This window comes from Rhopilema esculentum, chromosome 21, assembly GCF_057945365.1.
Source record: "Rhopilema esculentum isolate cy_ngs chromosome 21, ASM5794536v1, whole genome shotgun sequence".
Classification (NCBI taxonomy): domain Eukaryota; kingdom Metazoa; phylum Cnidaria; class Scyphozoa; order Rhizostomeae; family Rhizostomatidae; genus Rhopilema; species Rhopilema esculentum.
The window spans coordinates 61,003-84,987 of record NC_142835.1 but is presented as its reverse complement, the minus strand read 5'-3'; the positions used below and the strand labels follow the sequence as shown (position 1 = coordinate 84,987).

Sequence of the window (23,985 nt, the reverse complement as noted above, 5' to 3'; positions counted from 1 at the left end):
CGTTCCTGCTGATGATGAGTGCCTAACGGCGCCATTTTTGGCCTGACTAATGACTAGCAGTATCTACACCCTAGAATAAGGGGCAATAGAATTCAAAGGCCCTGCCACCAGGCAAGTAAACTATCCAAAGTTGTGTTAGGGTAAACTTTCCATAAAATGCTCTTACCAATTATTGCGAAAAAGTGGGGGGCTATAGCCCCTGCTAGGCCAATGGCTGCACTGTGCCTGCCTGCCATGTGCAACCACCAAACTACAGTACATACCTACCTGGTGGCAAAGTTGTCATTGGCCAAAAGGCCAGTGGACAAAGGGACTGGTGACGACAGACCATGACCGTTTCATCAGAACGAGGCCTTCTGATTGAAGACAGGCTTGTGAAGATCTTTCCTGTGTTGCCAAAGGCGAGTGTGCGCCGATCGCAGTTGAAGTTAAACCAAAGCAATTTTTCTAAGCTGGGTGCTGTTAAAGTGCTAAGTTTAAGTCAGAAAGAATTTTAAATAGTCATTAGCAAAGTAGTGGAGTTAATAGTGGATTTCACTATCTAATTGTACAGGTATGAGCCATGCAATCCATCGAGATGTTCGAAGTCTAGAGCAGCAGGTAGGCCCGATCTTTCGCTCTTGGATTTTTACTTTGATTCAAATGAAGGTTTGCTTGCGTCATTTTCCCAAAGTGGGGCTATTTTTATGTCGAGCTTATAGTTGCTTCCTTGAAATTTGTGATGAAATTGTAGTTCCGCAGATGGTGAGAAACTTAAGAGATCAATTAGAAAAGGAAAGAACTCAACATTCATTTGCCGCAGGCCACGCAATCGCGCAAAAGATTGATTAAAATTCTTCGACAAAACCTTTTCAGAAGTATTTTTCCTCATTAACAAAAATCGTGTTGTTCTTTATCGTGTTTATTCTGGAGACGAAGAATGCGTACTATTGGAGATTTATGATTTTTATATATTTGCTCATTATTTCCAAGAAGCGACCTTCCTATCTGCGGTGACGTTTGCTTCAGCAAAATAAGTGTACAAAGTTTTAGTACAGTAAATGCATTTTCAGCAGTCAAATTTTTTTTATGGAACTGGGGCAAATTTTAATGCAAAGACCTCCGGGGCTACTCCATATCAATTCACCATTAGCAAATGAGCTTGACATCCATCATCAATTTTTTTACATTTGCTTTTGCAGACAAATATCATATGAAAATTAAGTTTCATGTATGTTGTTTCCTATTTACTTAAGCTCTATGCAGATTGGATCCACAATCAAAATCAAGTATCAAACAGGTAGAAAATGAACTGCAAATAAACAGTTTGATGTGCACCATACACTCTTTTTCATGTATGAAGAATGAGTACATATAAGAATGGTGTGGGGGACCCTGTAAGTAAGTAAATAAGTAAGTGAGTAAGTAAGTAAGTAAGTAACCGTTTTTCGTGATTGTTGTAGCAGAATGCTACGTGAAGAATTTCAATCTTCCTCTAGTTACTGTCCCGCTTTCTATTGCTTGCGGCTACAAAATTATGTTGACTCGTCGTCATCAGCAAGTCAATTTTGAAAATTTTTATTTTGGCCGTGCCAAAGGGGAAGATGGCACATTTTTGCCAGGACGAGTTAATGCATCAGGTGGACCCTTTGGCTACAGCCAGACGACATGTTTTTTGGTTCTGATACAGGGGGTTATGCTGTTGCAGTTTCAGAATGCCAAGCAAGGAATTCCAATTTTCCTCTAATTAGCACCCTGCTCGCTTTGCCTGCGGCTACAAAATGAGGTTCACTCAACTCAACGTCTATAGCAAGACAATTTTGCAAATTTATATTCTCCCCGTGCCAAAGAGAAGTTGGCACAGAGTAAGCTGCAGCAGCAACCATTCATCAGCTGTGTCCTTGCACAATGGAAGACACAGCTATTGTGGAAATTAAAGTTTTTTATTTGCAAACATCAGAAACCACTTTTTCGAACTTCAAAACTTGAATGAAACAATAAATTCATCTCTGCATAATCATGAACTATTGTGAATGAATGCAAATGGTTGTGAACCAGCATTAATCGCCATGAAGCAGTGTTAAAAATCATGAATCGTTGTGAGCAATCGAAAATCATCATGAGTCATAATCAGTCTGCAAAGGTCATTGTGAATCAGATGAAATGATCATGAATCTCTGTATATCATTGTAAATCAGCATACGGTAAAAGTTCTATTAAGCCCCCCTCTCTATCAAGCCACCTCTCTTTTAAGCCCCATTACCATGCCAAAATTTAAAATAAGCCCCCTTCTCTATCTAGACCCCCTCTCTAGCCCCTGAAGTCAAAGAAAGAAAACATGCCCATTGAGTGGGTCTCTCTAGTCTCAACGGGTGTGATGGCCATAAGATCATGTGTATTAGATATGGCCCATGTGAAGATTTCCTTGTGCGCTTTGGATTTCAAGAGAAAACTGTTGCTGATTCTTTTGAAGAAATCCTAGAGCATTTTGGCATTTTTATGATATATATATATGTTTATTTTGAATGATTAATAAGCCATCCTCTCAAATAAGCCCCTTTCTCAAATAAGCCCTTCATTCTGATACTGAGAAAATAAATAAGCCCCCAGGGGGCTTAATAGAGCTTTTACTGTAAATTGAAACAAATCAAGCTGAGAGATCGTACTCCACTGTCAATGTCAACAAGAGTAAATTCTCGCCGAGACCCTGTATTCTGATATTTTTTCTTTATAAACATTTTAATAGAAACGTCCAATCCTTCTTGCTACTGCTCTTTACTAAGCTCATATTACGTACCACACATCTTCTTCATACATAGCCTTTGGGCCCCTATGTTTTTATGTAAGAACAATTTAATAAGAACACAAGTTGCCTCAAAATTGATCAAAAGTTTTTTGAAAAATGTTTCTTCTCAAAATGAGGATATTTTTTCAATCTATTGAGGATTTTCAAATTTGTCTCTATAAAAGGATGCCTCACTCACTTTGTTGACAAACAAGGCCTGAGCAATAGCTAACAGTTGTACTACTCAGCCTCAGATTTTCTAAATAGAAATAAACAGCCAGCCTGAACATCAATCTAATGGTTTGCTGTAGCTCTAGCAATCCATTCATTTGTGTACTTTTGTGTTTCTTTTCTCGTCCACCCTTGCACTTATCTTGCTGTTACTATAGACCTTTCTCTCTAATGTTATACTTTTTACTCTGTTGTTCAACAAAAACTCAAGTGGCTAAGTTTCATTAAGAACAGTATTTTCCGATGTGATATTTTTTCTGTTTGGCAATTGTATTTTATATAGTATGTTGATATTATGTTTGGGCGAAATATGTTTGTCTCATTTGTTTATTCACAAAGCAATTGGTCTGTAATGTTTTAATTATACTTTTTTTTCTGTAGTTAAAAAAATTGTGTATTGCAAATTTGTTGAGTAAAAGGTACGATGTCCTTGTTGATTGATGTGGAATGGCCCTTCTAGTTGACAGAGGGTAATAAAATTGTTTTTTTGCTTTAAATATGAAAAATAATCAAGTTTTAGCAGCTGGGGTAATTCTGAGATAGATTCTAGTGGTAAATTTTTAGGCCAAAATCCTTTGTCTGTTTCACTACAAAAAACCTATATTGCAGGGCAAAAATTATGTTTTAATATTTTTAATGCAGTTACCAAAGTGCAGATTTGACCAGAGAAAACTTTGAATTTTTTGAAGAATATCAAATTTACAATTATTTCAATGCTTAACTTCATTGTGCACTTATTTTCAATAGGAATATACAGTAAAATCCGGTTATAACATACTTTAAGGGACCAGCGTATTAAGTTCCTTATATCCGAAGTAGGTTGTAACCAGGGTAAGTAAAAATTGACTAAAACCAAGCACACCTTTTGCCCGGACCAAGCACACCAGTATGCTATATCCGAAAGTACGTAATAACCGAGTATGTTATAATGGGATTCTACTGTATTCTCAATATGCATAGATTTCGAATAAGAATAAATTACAATATTCATGCATTTTAATTTATCAAATTGATGAAGAATAATTTAAGTAACTTTTATTTTAAATGTTTCATCACAAGTCGTGAATTGGAGAGCAGAAGAAAAATACATGTAGTTAATTCAAAGCTTGTTTTAATGTTCATTGCAATTGATGAATGTCACAAGCTATTAGTAAGAGCAAACTATTAGTAAGATTAAACTATTAGTAAGAGCAAACTATTAGTAAGAGCAAACTATTAGTAAGATCAAACTATTAGTAAGATCAAACTATTAGTAAGAGCAAACTATTAGTAAGATCAAACTATTAGTAAGAGCCAACTATTTTATGAACTAATTTGTAATATTTGTTCAATGATGCATTCATAGCCTACTTATTTGTAATGTTGATTGATTAAAATAATGTAGTGAAGTCTATTTAAACTTGCTAGCTAGTCATACAATTCTAAATAATTTTGCTGACATGATGTATTGAAAATTGTTTTCTTTATTAGATTAATGCCATCAGTGTTTTCATCACTTTGACTGATATCTAGCTGAGGTTCAAGTCTTGAATGTGTAATGGCTGTCTTTTTTCCAGCTGTCAGCAGCAATACATTTCTTGGTAGTTACTCTTACATAGGCAGTGCCACAAACTTTCTCTTAGACAGCTAGTAGCCCTACTCCATGTATCATTTTTTCTGATCTGCCAGAATCTTACTTTTGCACTTGACCATAATTATATAATTTATTGTTTATGGCTTACTGATTATCTATGATCACTTTGCTCATCTAGTGTAGATTTGACCAAAAATCTAATTCGGTTCTGGCAAAAATTTACATTCAGCATATGTTTATATAATGATGGTGTGAGGGTGGCTCAGTTGTTAGAGGCGCTGACTACAGACCCATGGGTCCTTAGTTCAAGTCCCTGGCATGACCATACTTATACCCAGAATGAGGAGAGTTGCCAGCTCTCTGTTATTCCAGGCATAGGAATCACCAGAAATAGGATGCTGCTTGATAAGCATAAGCTTCTTAGTGCTCTTAAACTACCTTCAAATGCTAGATTGAAACAAATACAAATACAAAAATACAAATAGTAAAGTAAAATTTGCTTGTAACCTACCACTATGAGCTCTAAGCATATAATCATATCACAAGGTCAAATTATTGCAACGGATTCTTGTTGCTGCTGCAACTTTCTGAGCCATGGTTGACAATTGCTTGTAAAATATGCTCAATGCACAAAAGTTATACTGCATTTTAAATATAATTATATAATTTTTGGGCATTTGTTAGATTATTAGTGAAACTAGTTTTTTTGTACTTTAGAAACATAAATTCAATACATCAGACAAATTCACTAAAATTTACTGCTGATTCATAACCTACCAAATTGGCAATTTTTCTGATTTTCAGAGGACATTTTGTCGTAAACGGTATGCTTGTACAAAATTGCAGAAACACCTGGAGAAAATACTACCTGTTTATTTTGGAAGATATTTGTCAATGAGGAATGTTTCCAAAAATATGTACAAAAATCAATGATGGCCATCCTTTAGTTTTTTTCTCAATTCATATAAGTTTTTACACAGGTTTTACTTTTTTTTCATTTCAATCTAACTATTTGCTTATTTTTTTTAAGGTTGCTGGTCTGGACTTGAACATCCCAAGAGGGACGTCACCAAAGGACGGCCCACATTCACATCAGGAAGGTACTGAATCTTCAACCTAACCTCATTTATACTACAACTTTTACCTGGGTTGTACTTGGGTTAACTTTAACCTGGGTTACATATTTCATAGTGTAAACACATCCAACCTGGGTTGAACCTAGGTAAAACGAACCCTATTCTGCAGGTAGGTTAGACCTAGGTTGACCCCAGGTAACAATCTTAAAAATGCAGTTAAAACGCAAACCTAGGGTTGAACCCAGGTTAATGATGCGATTCCCATATGTGACTCTCAAGCTACCCATTAAAAGGCACCATTGCACAAAGTCATTGTCAAAACAGAAGTTATCTTGGCTCAAGGGAAGAAGCCTTTCAATCCAGAACAACAAATTTTGAAAATGAATGAAGCAAAGACCAAGAGAGACCCCCTGGGGGAGGAAAAGTCATGATATTTATAGAAATATGGGCAGCTGGAGGAACCCTGCAACAGCTATATTCTTCTACAAAAACCAGCTTGTATTTGAAAAGGTTGCAAGGAAAATACAAGGGGAAGGTGGATAAATTTGTACCACAGTGAATTCACTCCCTACATCAAATTCTAAACATAAGAAACAAAACTGCCCCTCAAATAGAACAGCCTCCTCGATCTTGTAGGTCTAGAAACACTGTTAAAACAAATGATACTGCCATCGGCCAACATCTTTTAGACAACCCAGATTATGCAAAACTCTATTATGACGACATGTTTCGGATAATTGGCAAAGCCCGGTCGTCCTTCCATCTAGCAGTTTTGGAGTTGATCTTCAAAAAACGAAAAAACTGCCATTGTGTAGACAGAAGGAGTTCATTTTCTCTCTTGGATCCATCGGTAATTTTTCTTTAGGCTTGCGGCACAGATTGGTCAACTATACCGGTCTTGTGCTTGAGTTTTTCTGATTGGCCAATTTCGATCCACAACTGGGTATATATTTTCCATCGTGTTCTTTCAGAATCTTATTCTGACGTTTTATGCTCTGAGGAGTGTCAGACCAAAAAGCTTTTAGTATGTCGTAAAATGTTTGCTTTTTTCAAAACCATTTTCAAACTTTTAATCATTCACAATGATAGACAGGATGATAATCAGAAAGCTGTGGTTTGAAAAAAAGACAGCTGGGGTTTAGTCCTTTAAAAATGAAACAAAACTCCACCTGAACACTTTGACTTTCTGGACTCAAGGGCTGGAAAGTAAAATTAACTGACACATACGTCACTGGAGACAATTCTGCATCTATTTTATCTTCCTCTGATTGATTTTACAAACCAATTAATGATTTGGCCAGTCATGAAACTCACCTCTGGCATCCCTTATCAGACATGTCCATGTCACACACACCTTTTAATTTGCTATGAAGGTATGCATTGTTTCAATTGTTTTTCTTTTTGCCAGATAGTATTGTAACCAAACTGGAAATCATGCACTGCTATGCACTTACATCAACAAACTACTCTGTTTTCTTTATCATATCAGTTCAGGAGCAGATATGAAGAGATGTAACTTCCCAAAACATATGCAAAGATAAACTTTTCCTGCTCCACATATCATAAATTCACATACCTGCTGCTTCACAGTCCATAAGTGTGGTAGCATTTGTGGACAAGGGCTCAGCCTACTCAAGCTCGAAAGTCAAAGTTGCAGCTTAAAACCTACTATTTATTAATACCAAAGCATGTACATGATATAGAGCACTTTAGGACTGACCATGGAAAACTTATGCCAGTACTTTTCATATCTATTCGTTTTCTTCGTGAGACAGAAGTGCTGTTGCCCAATACGTAACCATATTTAGCTTCTTCATTTAACTCAGTCTCATATTACATTTTTAGATAGACCTGAATATTTCTATTAAACTTGACATGACATGACATTATTGACCTGACATGTAAGAATTCAAGACAGACTTAAAAAATTCATTCAAATCAATATAGTAAAGGGAGATATTTTATGAAATTGATAAACAGTATTGTTTTTTAAACCACATTTTGAACTTTTTTCTTCTTTTCTCTATTAAGCCGGAAAATACGTTCCACCTCATTTAAGGGGAGTAGACAGGAGAAGTGATTCTTACAGCCAACATCAGCAAGGAGGACCTCCTCAAGGCAGTTATAGAGGTTTGTGTCTTTTTTTCATGCTGTAAGGGGGTTCTTCTTCTGCATAAATTCATTTGTTGTGAGTTTGTGTGGCTTTATGGTCTTTATGTATTCTAGTCATTTATGTATTGATCCTCACTGATGCTGTTTACTGATATTTTTGAAAGGCCCCAATAGCTACAGGTTAACCGTTACAAGGGAGAACTGAGATTTACAGTTTGGCTGAATAAGGTTGTGGCGAAAATCATGTTAGGCAGGCCTTTTGTAAAGAAAGTTTCACAATGGAACAAACTGCTTACATGGATTTGTTCACGAGGGTGATAGCCCATCCAAAAATGTTTGTCAAAGGCAAGTATTAGGGTATCTACTGCACCTGACTGCCTAGCTTTTGATTTTCTAAATGGGTCATTAGCGGTGATTTGTAAACAACCTATTTGGTGGCAATGCTTTGTCATGTGAGAAATCAAGCAATGATGGTTTGTTTTTATTAGCAACTTGACTTTCACTTAGGATTACTGCGATTTATAAAGGAACTTACTTTTCCGTAATTGCTCTTGCGGGCGACGGATTGTTTTGCACGAGTGGTCAATAGCTCGCACCAATAATTTGGCGTGAGCAAGGGCAATTGTCCGCGTGAAACGAAAAGATCTGATGTAAAGATTATATTGTAAAAAAAACAAAAAAAGTTTTGGACAGTTATTATCTTTTCAATCTTTTTATTTTGAGGATGTATGCAATTTGCATTGTGTTATCATTTAGTTCTTCTTCAACCATGCCAGTTTTTATGTGAAATTGTAGTAAGGAGGTATCAGAACTGCGACTTAATGGCCTTGCCTGTTTTGTGCAATTAATTTCCTCTTTTATGTTTTGGTGAAATCACACATTCAAATTGCCTTTCTTGTCAAAGGATAAGAATCTTGCTATCAGAGATGCTATGTACCAGTGATCTTTGAATCTACAATGTATGGAAATACGTTTTAAGGAGAATATTCTAATCAAACATTTGATGAAGTCTTTGACAAAGTTCTTTTTCTCTACTTTAACTTACAGGGCTGTTTACAAAAAAGAGATTCTTTAGCGGCTTCATTTGAAATGTCATTAATTGCCATGATTTACCTTGCTCAGATTTTTCTGGCCAACCAAATCGAAGCTTACAAGGTGGTTATGGAGGTAGGCAAGATAATTATCGTTCCGGACGTGGTGGAGGCTATGGTGGAGGATCCAACTGGAACAGAGGCTACAACAAGGGGTCTGGTGGTGGTTACAATTCTCAAGGTTATGGTGGAGGCGGTGGTTATGACAATGACAGAAATGTATACAATGGTTAGTAGTGTTTTGTATTTGTTTCTCTACCTAGCATCCAAGAGTGGTTTGTAGGACATTGAGAAGCTTTCCTTATCGAGCAGTGTCCTGGTACTTCCTCTTGATGTGACGACACCTCGTGATTCCAGCACCTGGCATTGCAGAAAGCTGGCAATTGTCAAAGACTGGAACCCCTTGAAACTTTTGACCGCGAACCTAACCACTAATTTAATGCCACTAAACATGGTCCTCAGTTTACCTTTTACTATTAACATGGCAATTCTTCAGATTTATTTGAAGTCACTTTGCCTCCAATGTTTTCTCTTACTGTCAAAGCAGTATAGGGGTTAAAAACCTAATAATGTAGTGATTGTAAAGAGATTCTTATACCTGGAAGACATATTTTTAGGAACAAAACAATTGGCTGAATTTAAGGGGTCGTGGAAGGATGAAAATTCCAACTTTACCCTTTACCTGCAAGATTTTTCTTTCGACCAGTAAATTTACTGTACCTACTAAATTGATGTCTGGTAAAATTTCTAGTTGCTGTATAATTACCAACATTTTACTCATAATAATTAGTCTCAAGCTTAAAGGCACTTGAGACGATAAAAGAATCTCTTAATTGGGTTAAGGTAGCACGAACATTTAATCTTTTCGTAAGAAGTAAAGCAATATCAAAGCATAACCAGTATTAAGTCTTGGATATATTCAATGATAAAAGAAATATTCTTTCAAGTCGATTATGAACGATTCTTCTCCTTTCTGCTTCGTCCATTTAAAAGCCTTTTACTGCAGATCTTTCACAATATAGAAGCATAAAAAATTGAGCATATTCCTGTGACCTCCATCTTGTAAACTTTCTTACAAATCAACACACTTTCCAAGTGCCTTGAAAACACTTTTTGATTGGCTGATCAACAAGAATTTGTTTTTGCGCCCCTCACATTTGCGATTTTCAGTTTTTAGTGGCTGGCGACAAATATCCTGTGATTATTTTCCCCGCAGACTAGAGATTTTAGTTGCCAGCGACAAAAATTGCCGTCGCTGGCGACAAAAATCGCTAGTGTACGCTAGGCTCTAAAATCCCAAAACTCCTAAACCATAAAATTAACATATTTGTTATTGAATTTTCCAGCCTTTGGATGGGGAAGGGGGGCGTCACGCCCCTATTTATCTATTATTTACATGCTTGATTATTTTTGTCACAAGCATGAACTTTAAAGAATTTGTTTAAGATTTAATGAATGCTTTATGAGCCAATGTTTTAGTTGATAAAATGGCATTGCGGTATGAAGGGTGATAATAGTAAAAATGTGCGAATAATGATAGTGATCTCATATAATTGCTATTTATTATAGTATTTATTGATAATTAAGTGAACTGGTTTTGTTATGGGAGGTTATGGGAAATTTTTAATTGTTTGCCTAGCAATTTTGATCTTTCTATTGCGCTACAAAGCCAATGCATTCATGGCTTTTGCTTTTGAAAATTTTTGGTTTAATTTGCACTCACTTGCATTATTTGAATTATGGCTTTAACCGCTGTGATGACTACAAAAATTTAGGTCGTTTTTTAAACCTTTTTGTTACAAATATTTTTCATAAGTTGGTCTTTCTCAATGATTTAATGTCATGTTTAGTTGAGTTCAAGATTTTTTTATATAAGTGATGTATTGCAGAGCGTTGCATCTAGTCATTCGTTGATTTGAGCCATCGTCACATTGCTAAGGCTTGTACGTGACAATTACTACATGCGACCCGCAATGTTGCATTTCAGATGAGGGCCTTTTTGACGCACAACCTATATTATCCTAGAATTACTCTAACACAAGTTTACAGCTGAATAACATTGCTATTATTGTAATATTTTTTAAGTAATTAGAATTCTTAAACTGAAGAATTTTTTTGATTTTTGAATGATTTAAGGAAACCTTGACTGGTCAAAGCCACTACCACGAAATGACAGGCTCGAAAGGTATTTTGATATTTCTTTGTAACTTGTTTTATTTGCAATTTCATCAGTATTACGTGTTTGTACTATATTTGAAATTTGTACGGCACTAGCAAACATGCTCACTTTATATCTTCATTTCTTTCAAATTTTTTGGGTCCTTTGTCTCTTACCTTTTTCATTCCACTCTGTCAGCATGGAAATTTATTGTTGGGGCAAAATGGCTCGGCAAATACTAAATGTTTAATTACCAGCCTCTTTAATAAGTGATTAAAGATTATATGTTTCAATTTTAAATGTTTATTTGCAAAAATAAATTTATTTGCGATAATGTTTCTAATGCCCTTGGTGTTAAGTAGAGAATTTGCCTTCTTTCGTCTTTGAAATCGTTCCATTTCTCTTCTTTAGAGAGTTATTTGGTGATCGATCCACAGGAATCAACTTTGACAAGTATGAAGACATTCCTGTAGAGGCGACAGGAAATGATTCTCCACAGAATATTGAGACTGTAAGTTTAGTTTTGTTAATTCCAGATTATAGTACTGGAGACTTGCCAACATTATTTCATTTACCGCAACATTGCTTCTTAGCTTTTCTTTTAAGGTTTGTTCATTTGCATAATAATTTTGCTTTGAGCGCGAAAGGATGATGAAAACCTACACTACATCTACAGCTACCTCTGAAAATTATTCCCTTATGCTGCTTTGTGTGAGGATAAACCAGGCTTCTTTACCTTTCCAAATACCAAAAGTGAATGAATACATGTATGATTAACGGTTACTTAGTGACGGTTAGGAAATGGTAGATTAGCAGCTCATTTTATTTCTTGCATACTGGACAATTGCATGGCAGGCTGGATGCTTAAGTTATCAACACGAAAAAATAAAGCCAGCGGTGCTTGGGTTCTGCAGTATAGCACCCAACTAATTCAATCACGTGTCCTCTTTGCTTCTTCTACTATAGGCTTGCCAAAGCAGCTGGTATTGATGCTGTTGATACAAGTCTTTTAGATGATACAAGAGTTTTTTAATTCATCTTGTCAGCAGTTATTGCAGAACGCGCTTTTGCAAGACAAACGTCAATTTTTTTATCATACTTGCGGCAAAGTGTTTCATCTCTAGGTTACTCAGTAACGCGCATTTAATTTGATGACAAAGCGGCAGAAACGCTTACCATAAAATGCAAATTGCGCATATTGTGCATAAACATGTCGCTGCAAATTTATTTGGAAACGTTTCTCATCTTGAAAGCTTATCTCAAAAGAATGAACTTAAGATGGACATTTCAGAAGAGAAAGGGCCTATATTTATTCTCAACCAGGCTTCTTTTATCGTGGTACTCATTTTTACTGAAATGTTAGTGAATGCCTTTTATTTTTCATTTTAGTTTGAAGAGTGTGATTTTGGGGAAATTTTGGCAGAAAATGTAAAGGTAAGACCCGTTCTTTAGAAAAAGACTTTAAGAAGTGCAAGCACTTGAAAAAGAGCTTTTTCATTTATTTTTTAAAAAAAGTTCTGCTGTGTGCTACATTAATGCTAGTGCTGCGCAATGACAAAAATAGCACTGAATAATCAATTTTGTGGTTACCTAAGATGAGTTTATGGACAGTTCGCCACGGCTTCTATGTCATAACTTTGCTTTTTCCTCTAGCTGTGTGGTTATGCAAAACCAACCCCTGTTCAAAAGTATGCCATACCCATTGTTAGAGAAAATAGAGACTTAATGGCGTGTGCACAGACTGGTGAGTAATTTTTAATGGTGCTTACCTTAGTTACTTCTTGCATCGATAGTGACTGCTGCAATTTCTTGAAAATTGTATCGACAAATGATAAACAATTTGGCAGGCAATATTTTTTAATGGAGAAACTTATGTGAAATACATATGTGTGAAATATTATGTGAAATTTGTTTTATTCAAGAAGTCAATTTCGCAAATCTTCTGTTGAGAATAATATCCTTTTAGTGAAGGAGAAAGTCGAAGATATCCAAGGCTCACATTCTAAAGCTGAATTGCAAAATTGAATGCAGTTTCTTTGAAGCTTTATGTATTCAAATATAATTGTTTTCCATGCTGCAAGACGCTTTTCACTAAAGGCACGCTCTGTTTTTGGTCGCTTTGTGTCTTTCCTGCAATCTCGGCAAGTGCTTTCATGTGAATTATTTTGAAAAATTTCGACAGGCTACAAGCGATTTCTTTTTTGACAGGATCTGGAAAGACTGCTGCCTTTCTTTTGCCGATTATGAATAGAATTTACAAAGAAGGACCTTACGGTCAGAATTACGGGGTAAGGCAATTTTTTATGATTCTTATTTTAAGCCCAACGTCGATCATGAAACATGTAGTCAATTAATGGCACTCTCGTGAATGAAATTTGTCAAAGCCTAGCTCATCCACAGAGAAATTAGTCATTAATGTACTATTTCCTTCACACCAGGCCTGAGCAACTTGCGGTTTGCTGGCCATATTTGACCTTTCTGCAAATTTCTATTGTCCCTACGACCTTCAGCATTCTTTTTAGAAGAGGGTTCATAAAAAATTCTTAAGGCCAGTCGATAGAAAGACCAGTTTGACAAACAAAATAGCATGGAAATTGTTTCATTTTCATTTGAACTCATTCTATGCAGCATGAAATTCATTCCCTCTCTTACAAAATTTCCCCATTCATCGATGTCTAGAATTGTTAATATCAAATCATTCTTGGCATATAAATTCCCGCTCAGTTTACTTTTATTGTCAACCTGTCAATTAAACTTTATAATTCGTGTCCCAGACTTATTCGGCCGTTGGAACCCGTTTATTATTCTAGTTTTAGCTCAAATCTCTTTCTGATATTTCTTTTCCGGGATTTTCAAAATATTCTCAGCTAAAAAAACACTGGTGCATTTTTCTTACATTTTATCTTTTTCTGAATATTTCTTTCTTGTTAGTTTAGGCTCGGAATTCCTCCTGCAGATAAATTTCTCTTAACATTAGTTTATATTTCTTTGATTTGTCTTACCTTGTAGGCTGGAGGAAAACCTGGTCGTAGAAAGCAGTTTCCTTTCTGCTTGATTTTGGCTCCAACAAGAGAGTTGGCATCACAAATCTATGATGAATCTAGAAAGGTGAGTTCTGTTATATGCTGTTTTTAATTGAGTTGCTTGGTTGTAATACGGACGTTCAACTGGATGTCATCATGGATGAGTCTAGGATGAATTAAAACGATTTTCCATGTATTTGATAAATGTCTAGACAAACAAAAGTATAGTTGAAGATCAAAGTTAACAACCTTCCTAAATGGTTCTAAAATGAAAGTCTCGTTCTTCCCTGGATAAAACAAAACTTAATTTCTGTTATTTATAACTCATCAAAATTCACTAGTTAGATGAAGGAAACATATTATATTGGTCGTTTGACCTACAAGGATGCCTTTTCAAGAACAATATTGCTGGCTAAGACATGATAAAGCGTCATCCCATTTGTAGCAGGTAATTGCTCAGTTGCTCGGTATGTTAAAAACGCCTAATAGAAATTATCACAGGGTCACTTTTCTAGTGGTGAGACATGCCAAAAATAAAAGACGCCTGTTTGATTTGTTGCAATGCCCAGTTAGATCCGCCAGTGTAAAATCTGCATATGCTGTCCGCCACACATTTCGCCACATTGTCTGTTTTGTTGTCGTTGACTTCGCCTTCCTGATTGCAGGCTAGAGATCTAGCGCCAGAAATGTTTAATCGACACAATCTATTAGGAACGACGTGAATCGTTCAAACTGTAGCATGCCAGAATCTGCAAACTGCTTTAAAGGGGAAGCAGTCGTTATTGAATTTTAAGATAAAATGCGAGAAACATAAACAAATTCGCATTTATTGGTGTGTCTTAAATTTGTATACAAGGTGACTATGTCATTCTGTATGAATTATACTCTAACTAGAATTTCTGTAAAAATATGATTTTGGCGATTTTGTCTCGTTCTAGTTCGCGTATCGGTCAATGCTACGTCCCTGTGTTGTATATGGTGGTGCCGATGTTGGTGCCCAAATGAGAGACTTGGAGCGTGGCTGTCATTTGCTCGTTGCCACTCCTGGTCGTCTCGTGGATATGATACAAAGAGGAAAAATTGGACTTGAGTCAATCAGGTTTGTAAGTTTGCCCTTGCTTTCTGGTGATTTATTCTAGTGTTTTTAAGGGACATACGCAGCAGCTAATCTAGCAAAAGCAAAAAAAAGGCATTACCTCTATCCTAATGTGCTGATTGTGGTTTCTCACCTAGATTTATGGTGCTTGATGAAGCTGACCGAATGCTGGATATGGGTTTTGAGCAACAGATTCGCGAAATTGTGGAGAAATGTGACATGCCCCCACCTGGTCAAAGAGAGACCTTAATGTTCAGTGCCACTTTCCCTAAAGAGATCCAGGTTGGTAGACATAGCTGTTTATAAGGGAGAATTTTGTACTTTTTTAGTGAAAAGAAGTATGTTCAGTTTTGTTTTGTGAATATGGTAATGCTGTTGCAATATTTAATGTATGATATCGTTTATTCCTAAAGCATCTGTTTCGAAAAATTTTGTTCCAGGCAGATGGTGTTTGTCACCAATGGAGTTACCAATTTATGCATTTGTTGCCAGGCCTTTTTCCATTTTTTAGGGGACAGTTTCGAAAAAACGAATTTTACGAACTTGTGTGCAAAGTTGCTCTAAGTAGAGAACTATATGAAATAAAATCATAGAAAATTGTTTCTAATTGCTTCATCTCCAATAGTCAAGGCCCTTAGAGAATAGTTTGCATTTTTTGATACCAGCATGACAATTGATAAACCAACACTGATTAATTTGTAAAACTGAGACCTTACCGCAAGATTTCCACCGACAAGTATTGTAGAATCGCTTCGGATTCTGGTCCTTTTTAACAAATCATGCCGTACTCTGCTATAAAAGGCACTGGCCTTTGGTTTCATTATTCGAAGTTGTGTTGTGCCTAGCAATTATGCACCTTCAATAATGAGGCTTGCACAGCTCCTTGTGTGCGGTTGTCAATTCGCCTTTCTGTCCAGATCGATCGGTTGCCATGAAAACCTAAAGATACTTATGACTATGAAACATTTTTCTTTTACCAGATGCTTGCCCGAGATTTCCTGGACAATTACATATTTTTAGCAGTCGGCCGAGTTGGATCTACAAGCGAAAATATCACCCAAAAGGTTGTGTGGGTAGAGGAAATGGACAAGCGTTCATTTCTACTTGACCTGCTGAACGCCTCAGGTAAACCTTATTCGCCTTCAATGGTTACAATATAACACTTTGAAGCTGCCAAATAATTGTTTTAATGTGAAGCTGAGAATAAAATAAGTGTCACCTAGGCCATAAGACAAAGCCATATATTTAAAAAAAGACATGAACTGTTAATACATCAATCCTCGTTAAGGTCTTGTGTTTAAAACTTCCAAAACAAACACTGTTCGTGAAGATTTTTCTGATTCAGTTTAGCTTATTGAATTGATAGACAGGTTAAGATATTATTGGCTCAGGGTGATGCGAATAAACTTAATCGCCCAGCTACTGTCCTGCCTTAGATGGAAGTTTAAATCGTTTCTCCTATGGTACCAAAACAGCAGATTTTACCATATGATCAACCTTGCTACTGAAATGCCATTCAAAATTTTTGTACAGTGGCCTTAGAAACAAATTGTAATTTGAAAATCAATTCTGAAATGGTGATAACATTAAGAGGCAGTTGGAGGGCCCCTTCTTGTAAAATGCACATTTTCGAAGTTGCTTTCCTCTTTAAGGTCCTGATTCTTTGACCCTTGTTTTCGTGGAGACAAAAAGAGGAGCTGATGCCCTTGAAGATTATTTGTATAGAGAAGAATACAATGCAACATCCATTCATGGAGACAAATCACAATATGAAAGAGAGGTTGCCTTAGCCTCTTTCAGAAATGGAAGAACTCCAATCCTCGTTGCAACTGCAGTACGTTCATCTTTAATCTTTGTATTAGCTTTCGTTTTTTCTCCACCTTAACGATATATGCAAAGGATATGTGCGATAAAGCTAATTATCAAATCTCACATATCAACAGAAGCATATAGCATTTCCATAGTATAATATTTTATTTTTTGAGACCTGTTGTTTATTTTTCAAAATTCTTGGTCTATTTGTTTTTTTAGATGCGCAGATAACTAAACCTCGTATCAATAATCTATGTTGAATTTACCAAATTAAAGATTTAGCCCCAGTTTGAAAAGAACATTTCTTACACTGGTTTCGATCATATACTTACTTTAAACGCAGGTGGCTGCTAGGGGTCTTGACATTCCAAACGTGAAGCATGTGATCAACTTTGACATGCCAACAGATATTGAAGAATACGTACACAGAATTGGAAGAACCGGAAGAGTGGGACACACTGGTGAGATAAGCGGTGTACAATGTTATTTGCATTCATCAACTTATGTATCATTCATATCCTGTTCCACAGAATTATTTGTGTAAAGCTGCCCTTGTTAGTTCAATCCTTTTGATCTAGGCAGGGGTTCTGTAATGCACAACCTTAGTACGCATATGCATTGGCTTTTCTGTGCCTTTTATTTAAGTCTTGCAATATGATCTTATTATATTTATGTACCCGCTAGCTTTAATAGGGCATCATCAGTATATTTCACATTGCTGAAACTTTTATCACCGTGGCAGTCTCAATGTGCAGAAGCCTAGAAAGTGTTTTCCTTCCTCCCAAAAAAGTTACAAATAGCTACAAATTATGTTACTATCTTTCATTGAAATCTAAGACGAAGTATCGATTTTTTTCTTAAAAGATTAAAATAGACTGATTTCGAGTACTTCAAAGGCCTTGTAACTCTAATTGGACGGGAAACAGACGACGGATAAAAAACTTATGTGATTTAACATTGGCCATTGCCACTCTGTTACCAGTCAAGTCGTATCATTCTTGATTGCTTCATTGAAAGACCTTTTTCAAACAGGATTAGCAACGTCTTTCTTTAACGAGAAGAACCGCAACGTTGCGCGAGATTTGATGGACCTACTGACGGAAGCAAAGCAAGAAGTGCCTAACTGGCTTGAGTCTATGGCCTACCAAGCACAACAACACCAAGCTGCCAAGAGGGCTCAGCAAAGAGGCAGGTTAGTGTTACACAGGCTGTTGACATTTTTACAATGCAAGCAACGTGCCACTTTTTGTTTACTGGGTTATAGCTACGAATTAATAAGTAATATGTTTATTTTTGGAAATTTGATTGGCCTAATTATCCCGGCTAAACTCGCTGGAAATTCGTTTTTATCTTAAACTTTAGAATATTATTTTATCCGTTTGTTAGTTTTCTCCAGCACAGAATTTTGGTTGTAAGGAAGAACGTGTCTATAGCGCTGTTTTCACTACAACTTTTAACCTGGATTAACGCTAAGCTGGGTTGAACCCAGGTTGAACCCACTTTCGTCGTTGACACTACATTGACCATAAAGTTTGTAAACGCAAAGGTGGGTTGACCCTGAGTTAGTGATGCCACGCATGCGCTTCGTTGTGAATGGCGCTAGATGAGAATGTTAGGAATGCACTTTTCAAGGCAGGTTTTTATGCTGAAGATCATCACCATGTTGTATTACCAAATTCTAAAGTTGAGCAATGTACGACGAAGAAGACGACGGGAGAGATGGTACCGGGAAACTGCAAATCGAGTAGAAACATATTCAAGGTTGAGGTCAAGAAGGAATCAGATAATGTTTCAGAGCCTAATTTCGGAGTTGTCCCGAGCAAGATCAGTTGTGAGATCAGTCTGGAGCAGGCAGAGGAGTGGAAGCTGGTGGGATGTTATTGTTGAAGGAGGTTTTGAAAAAAACGACTGGATAAGTAACTTTAGAATGAGTCGTAGGAGATTATTTTGCGAGACAAGACACTCGATTTCGACATGCAATGAGTTCTGCACATTCATGGCTGAGATTATGCTATCCAGCTACACACGGATACCAAATTTTGATGATCTCGACAAGATAGTTTAAACTGTTGAGCAGAAATGGGACTTTCCACAATGTGCAGGAGCTGTGGATGGCTCAGACATACCGATTAAAGCCCCAGCTTCATTTCATGTTGGTTATTACAATCGTAAATGATGGTATTCCATAATTTTAAAAGAATAAGTCGATTATATTGACATCAATGTTGGTTGGCCTAGGAAGTTCATGATGCTCGAGTTTTTGCCAACTCAGCTATTTTCAAGAAAGGAGAAGCTGGCAAATTATTCTGAAGCCAAAGCCAATGAGATAAATGGGGTGAAAATTCCAGTCGTGATACTTGCCGATGTAGCTCATCCATTGTTTTATTGGCTTCAAAAGCCCTTTCCTGATCATGGTCATTTATCGCGTGAAAAGTTGCACTTTAATTACCGGTTGAGTAGAGCAAGAACGGTGCTTGAGAATGCCCTTGGTAGGCTTAAGGGAAAATGGCTTTGTCTTCTAAAACAGAACGAGGGGGTCATTGAAACAATGAAAAGTGTTGTTGCTATATGCTGCATTTTGCATAACATATATGAAATGTTTCCCGTACCCATACCATAAAGAGTCTGACCCGGACCTGTAACCACTGGTTGACCAAATACGGCATGCAGGCACCTTGCAAGTAATTACCAGATTAAGAAATGCAGACGAAGTAAGGAATGCTTCTAAGAAGTTCTTGGTGCAGTATCGCCAGGATACAGATATATAGCAAAGAACAAACCAAACTTGTTTATTTTATGCCATTTGAGAAACATTGGCTGTACTAATAAATCTTAAAAAACACACTTTACATACTTAACATCTGTTTAAAGCAACTTCCTTGGTATTTATTTTTTTAGAAAAGGCTAAGAATTTTTGATAGTACAGAAATGTTCTCAAATTGTAAAACTTTAGTGCTCGGAGTTTATGAAGGTTTCATAATGCCCTTGGTGTTTGTGTCCTATTGTACTTATGTTAACATTTCTAGACAAAGTTTTTGAAGCTTTCCCATGCTTTGATTTTATTCAAGCTACTTTTAAGTAATGTGAAATTCAAAATAAGTGAAAATAGTGCAAAACTTTGCTAATAAATTACCTTGTCAAAATAGATAGTTTCGATATGTTTTATCTACAAACAAATACTGAAGAGATCAGATTATTTACAACAATTGTAAATGCAAGAGGTTACAAATGATAAATACAAGCATACAGATTAAGCCATAATTAATAACATAGCCATGATTAGAGAATTTGTATGAAGGGAAATATTTATGGAGCGGCCCCTCTCAACGCCACATTTTTTTGGAAATCTAAATTATTAAATATATATAATCAGGAAAGTTATTGGCAAATAGACAATCTGTAATCTACTTTAATGATCTTCTTCAAAAGGTAGTCTCCGAGTCTTTTACAAAAAATGGCAATGTTATATTGATAGTGATATCATTCCAGCTCGTTGTTCCATAGTATTTCATTGATCTGACACCATATTCATTAGTGTCAGTCTGAGTTAACAAAATATCATCATTGCCAGCCTGCCTATGTACAATACCATAATAATGAATAGATGCCACAGATATATTGAAGTTATGGAAACAAATAGGGGATATTTTATGAACATATAAACACGCTTAGAAGTTTTAGCTGAAAAAGATCATGAAGCTTTAAAAGTTTTAAATTTGAGAATATTAGTAACTGCGAACTGAAAGTTGAGATTTCTTATCAACAATGCTCAAAAATATATATCTCCAACTAGAAAAAGGGAATCAAATTAACTGTGCCTAACAACCGTAATAAACCCCTTCAAAATTGAATTCTAGCCCTTTCAACTCTATGAGACACCAACTTAGCTTCTGAGGAAATGAAAGAAAGAACTTGGCGTGGCAAAATCAATGGATAAGGAAAATCGATAGTATTATTCATTGCGCAGATATTAGGTACAATAGGTTTTTTTAACTCTGTGATGTATCTTTATAGAGATGTTTAGCTGAATTTTACTTGCTGCAGTCTGTTCTTTGCTGAACAGCGAGAAAACAACGTTTACTCTACGCCTCACTCTTCAAATATCTTTGGATCAAACAACCAAAAACATAGAGAAAAGCAATAAAACCTAACTAGAATAGAAATTACCATGAAAAGTAAATTTGTGATTCATTCACATATGTCAAAGAATTTCAGAAAGCATGAGAAAATTGAGAGTTTTCATGGATTTGTCTCAAAACATGGATTAAGTTGGTCGCGTACATAAGTTGGTCCCTGAAGAGCACATCTCAAAATGGTCTTGGGGTGGAATCCTGCCATGTCCAAATGCCTGGCGGGAATGTCTGGTGGAGAGAAAAACATGGAATGCGCTATGGCTAAAGTGTACTTTATCAGTGTTCAGTAAACTCTTTGATTAGCATCTACAAATAACAGTCAATGCAAAAATAATCAATATTTTTAAAGTCATTACTATAAACAAAATTTTCCTCTTATTTTTCTGAACTACAGAACATGTTATACCTACTCTGGTGTAGTTTTAGCTTTGCTGCATTTGGCTATAGTTGGTTGCTGGGTAGTTCCCAAATATGGATGAAGCTTTGGCAAACATGATGAAGCTCAGCCATGATCTTCATCGTCAACATCGCCGGACCTGAAACTTTTCTGACCTGATGCTTTCATAGTATTTGAAGCTCTTCCGATTGCTTTCAGATTTATTATTATTGTCCTTGACTTTAATTTTCTCCCTAACTTGAACAAATGAACGAATGTATTTCCCTCCCTCTGCAGTCTTCTTGCAATCTTTTCAAATATAGGATACTTTCAAATATAGGATACGTTGCTGAATGCCTTTGTCCGCCCATATTTTGATTAACGGCATGACTTCGTCGTCGCCCCCAAATATACCTCGTTCGGCCTTCACTTCATTCCTTTTTAAGATATGTTGCTCCAAGACAAGTTTTGTTTTGACTGTGTGTTTTGGCGCCTTTTGATGCATGGCTCGAAAAGCTCATGTGCAGACTAGATCGTTTGTCATGTATTTTTAAGATATGGTCGTTAAACCTGAAAAAATCAATAGGAAGTTTTATGTCTTCTTTCTCAAAGACCCAGATTTCCTTAGTGTACGTAGTTTATAAAGCAATATAAAGTTTTAAATTTGCTTTTGCGCATTCAAGTCTTTGATGCAATTGTTCGTCATATCGTAACGCATTTGCATAACCAAGTATTTATTATTTAATATACCGAGATGTGCGTTTCCTCTCAGATATAATTAGTATATTGTTAGCTATTCCAAAAGCAATACCTGATTTTTCACTAATCTAGAATTATATTTGTCAGTATCAAAATGTCACTGATTGTCAAAATGTTAGGATTACTTAAGTAACCGTGTTCTTCTCTTCTTATATGAAGGTACGGAGCGGGTGGTTTTGGGAGCAGGGATTACCGTCAGTATCAGAATCGCGGCAATCAAAACCAAGGTGGCTACAGGTCAGGCCACGATGGTAGTCAGGGTTACGGCGGCAGTCGCGCTGGCTTTGGCTTTGGTGGTGGTGGTGGTGGCGGCGGCGGTGGCTTCAACAACTTTGTCCAACAGAACCATCATTTTAGCCGTGGGCCTCCTCCAAACGCACGTCCTGCAGCCGACGATTGGTTTGACAACTAAGGCTTGACTGCCAAAGACCAGAACGTGCAGCAGTGTTTGTATTTTCATTATTAGCGTACTATGCCTTGTTCAGTCAGTTTTTGTTGGTAAATCGGGGGATAAAAGAGACATCTATATGCGAGCTTTGCTAATGCACGGAGTACTTGTCGCTATCAAGATTGAGGTTGAATTAAAAATGCATGTTTATCCAGAGATCAGACGAAACCAATTGTTGCTTATCACTGCCTGGTGACTATGCTTGTTATTCCACAGTAATTACATCCTGACTTGTGCATTTTCATGCATCTCTTGTATCAATATAGTTTGGCGGTTCGGTGGAATGACCATTCACCTTAATCCAAATCCACGTGGCGCATTCTGCCGGAAAGAAAAAACTCACCTAAAAAGCAACGATTCGCCAAATCTCTGGATACTTTTCACTTTATCTTTTTTCTGCGTGACTGCATATCCAGTCAGCCTTTCCCTCCGAAATCTTTTTACCTTAGTAAATATGTAATGTTCTTCTTGGGACCTTACAACGGAGAGGTCCAACTATCATTAAATGGTTGATATCTGTTATTACATAGCTCGTATCTAGGGTATCATGTTTTGCAATTTGAGAGCTGGTAAGAAATGTGCCATTATTTGGCTGTTTCGTGTTGTATTCCGTAAAGTGTGTCAGAAGATTTTAGTAGCTATATTTTGAAATTAAGTGCTGTGGCTAATGTATCACAAGTAGCTTAACTCAGTATGGGGCTCTTTTTTACCATTGTCGGAATTAAAGTTGATGTCAGAAAAATGTATTAAAACAGCGTCTACATCCTAAGACACAAGGAATAGAAGTTTGGAAACCTACTAGGGCCCTTTGAAAATCCAACATTCAGAATATAGCTTGTGGTTTCATTTTATTTTCATTGAGTCTCTATATTGTGACGCACGTAAAAAACAAATGCTTAAGTCAGGTTTTTGAAATTATTCATTTGACTAGTGTTTTTGAAATCTGAAAATAAGGTAATTTATGAACCTGGATTAATAATCATTTGTAGCCGAAAAGAAATGACAGTGACTAGAATTATTTGAATTTCTCTCGTCTAGAAAGACTAAATTTGCCAGCAACTATCTTCTTTAAGATGTGTTGCTTTTTCTGGCCCACTGATATCACTTTCATTTGTAACTCAAGAATATGAAACGTTTGATTAAGTTCTAATTTATCTCCAATAGTAATGCTGGCAAATTTGTTGATAAAATAAGCCCTTAATGATGCATTGATTATTAAATGGAAAGATTAACTAAGCCGCAAAACAGATACCGGCCTTAGAACTTCGATAGATGAAAACATTTGCGAGAAAGTTTTCAATTTTCTGCATTGTCAAGTTTCTCTTGAGTTTCC

General features: G+C 36.4%; 1 protein-coding gene across 1 annotated transcript; it reads left to right on the top strand.

The window, feature by feature from the left end:
- Positions 1-373: 373 nt before the first annotated feature.
- Positions 374-23,944, top strand: LOC135684266 (putative ATP-dependent RNA helicase Pl10). Its single transcript, XM_065199737.2, has 17 exons — positions 374-600; positions 5,599-5,668; positions 7,676-7,774; positions 8,879-9,076; positions 10,984-11,032; positions 11,417-11,516; positions 12,395-12,439; positions 12,659-12,749; positions 13,214-13,293; positions 14,015-14,113; positions 14,967-15,127; positions 15,262-15,406; positions 16,105-16,249; positions 16,777-16,958; positions 17,280-17,397; positions 17,969-18,128; positions 22,364-23,944. Exons 1-17 carry the CDS (start codon positions 556-558, stop codon positions 22,614-22,616), a joined length of 2,040 nt encoding a protein of 679 aa, XP_065055809.1. The 5' UTR covers positions 374-555; the 3' UTR covers positions 22,617-23,944.
- The last annotated feature ends 41 nt before the right edge of the window (positions 23,945-23,985 follow it).

Excerpts from the sequence above, each read along its gene's own strand:
- LOC135684266 (XM_065199737.2), top strand. The coding sequence starts at position 556 with ATGAGCCATGCAATCCATCGAGATGTTCGAAGTCTAGAGCAGCAG. Across the intron at positions 9,077-10,983 it reads TGACAGAAATGTATACAATG|GAAACCTTGACTGGTCAAAG; the intron begins GTTAGTAGTGTT and ends GAATGATTTAAG. Across the intron at positions 15,128-15,261 it reads ATTGGACTTGAGTCAATCAG|ATTTATGGTGCTTGATGAAG; the intron begins GTTTGTAAGTTT and ends TTTCTCACCTAG.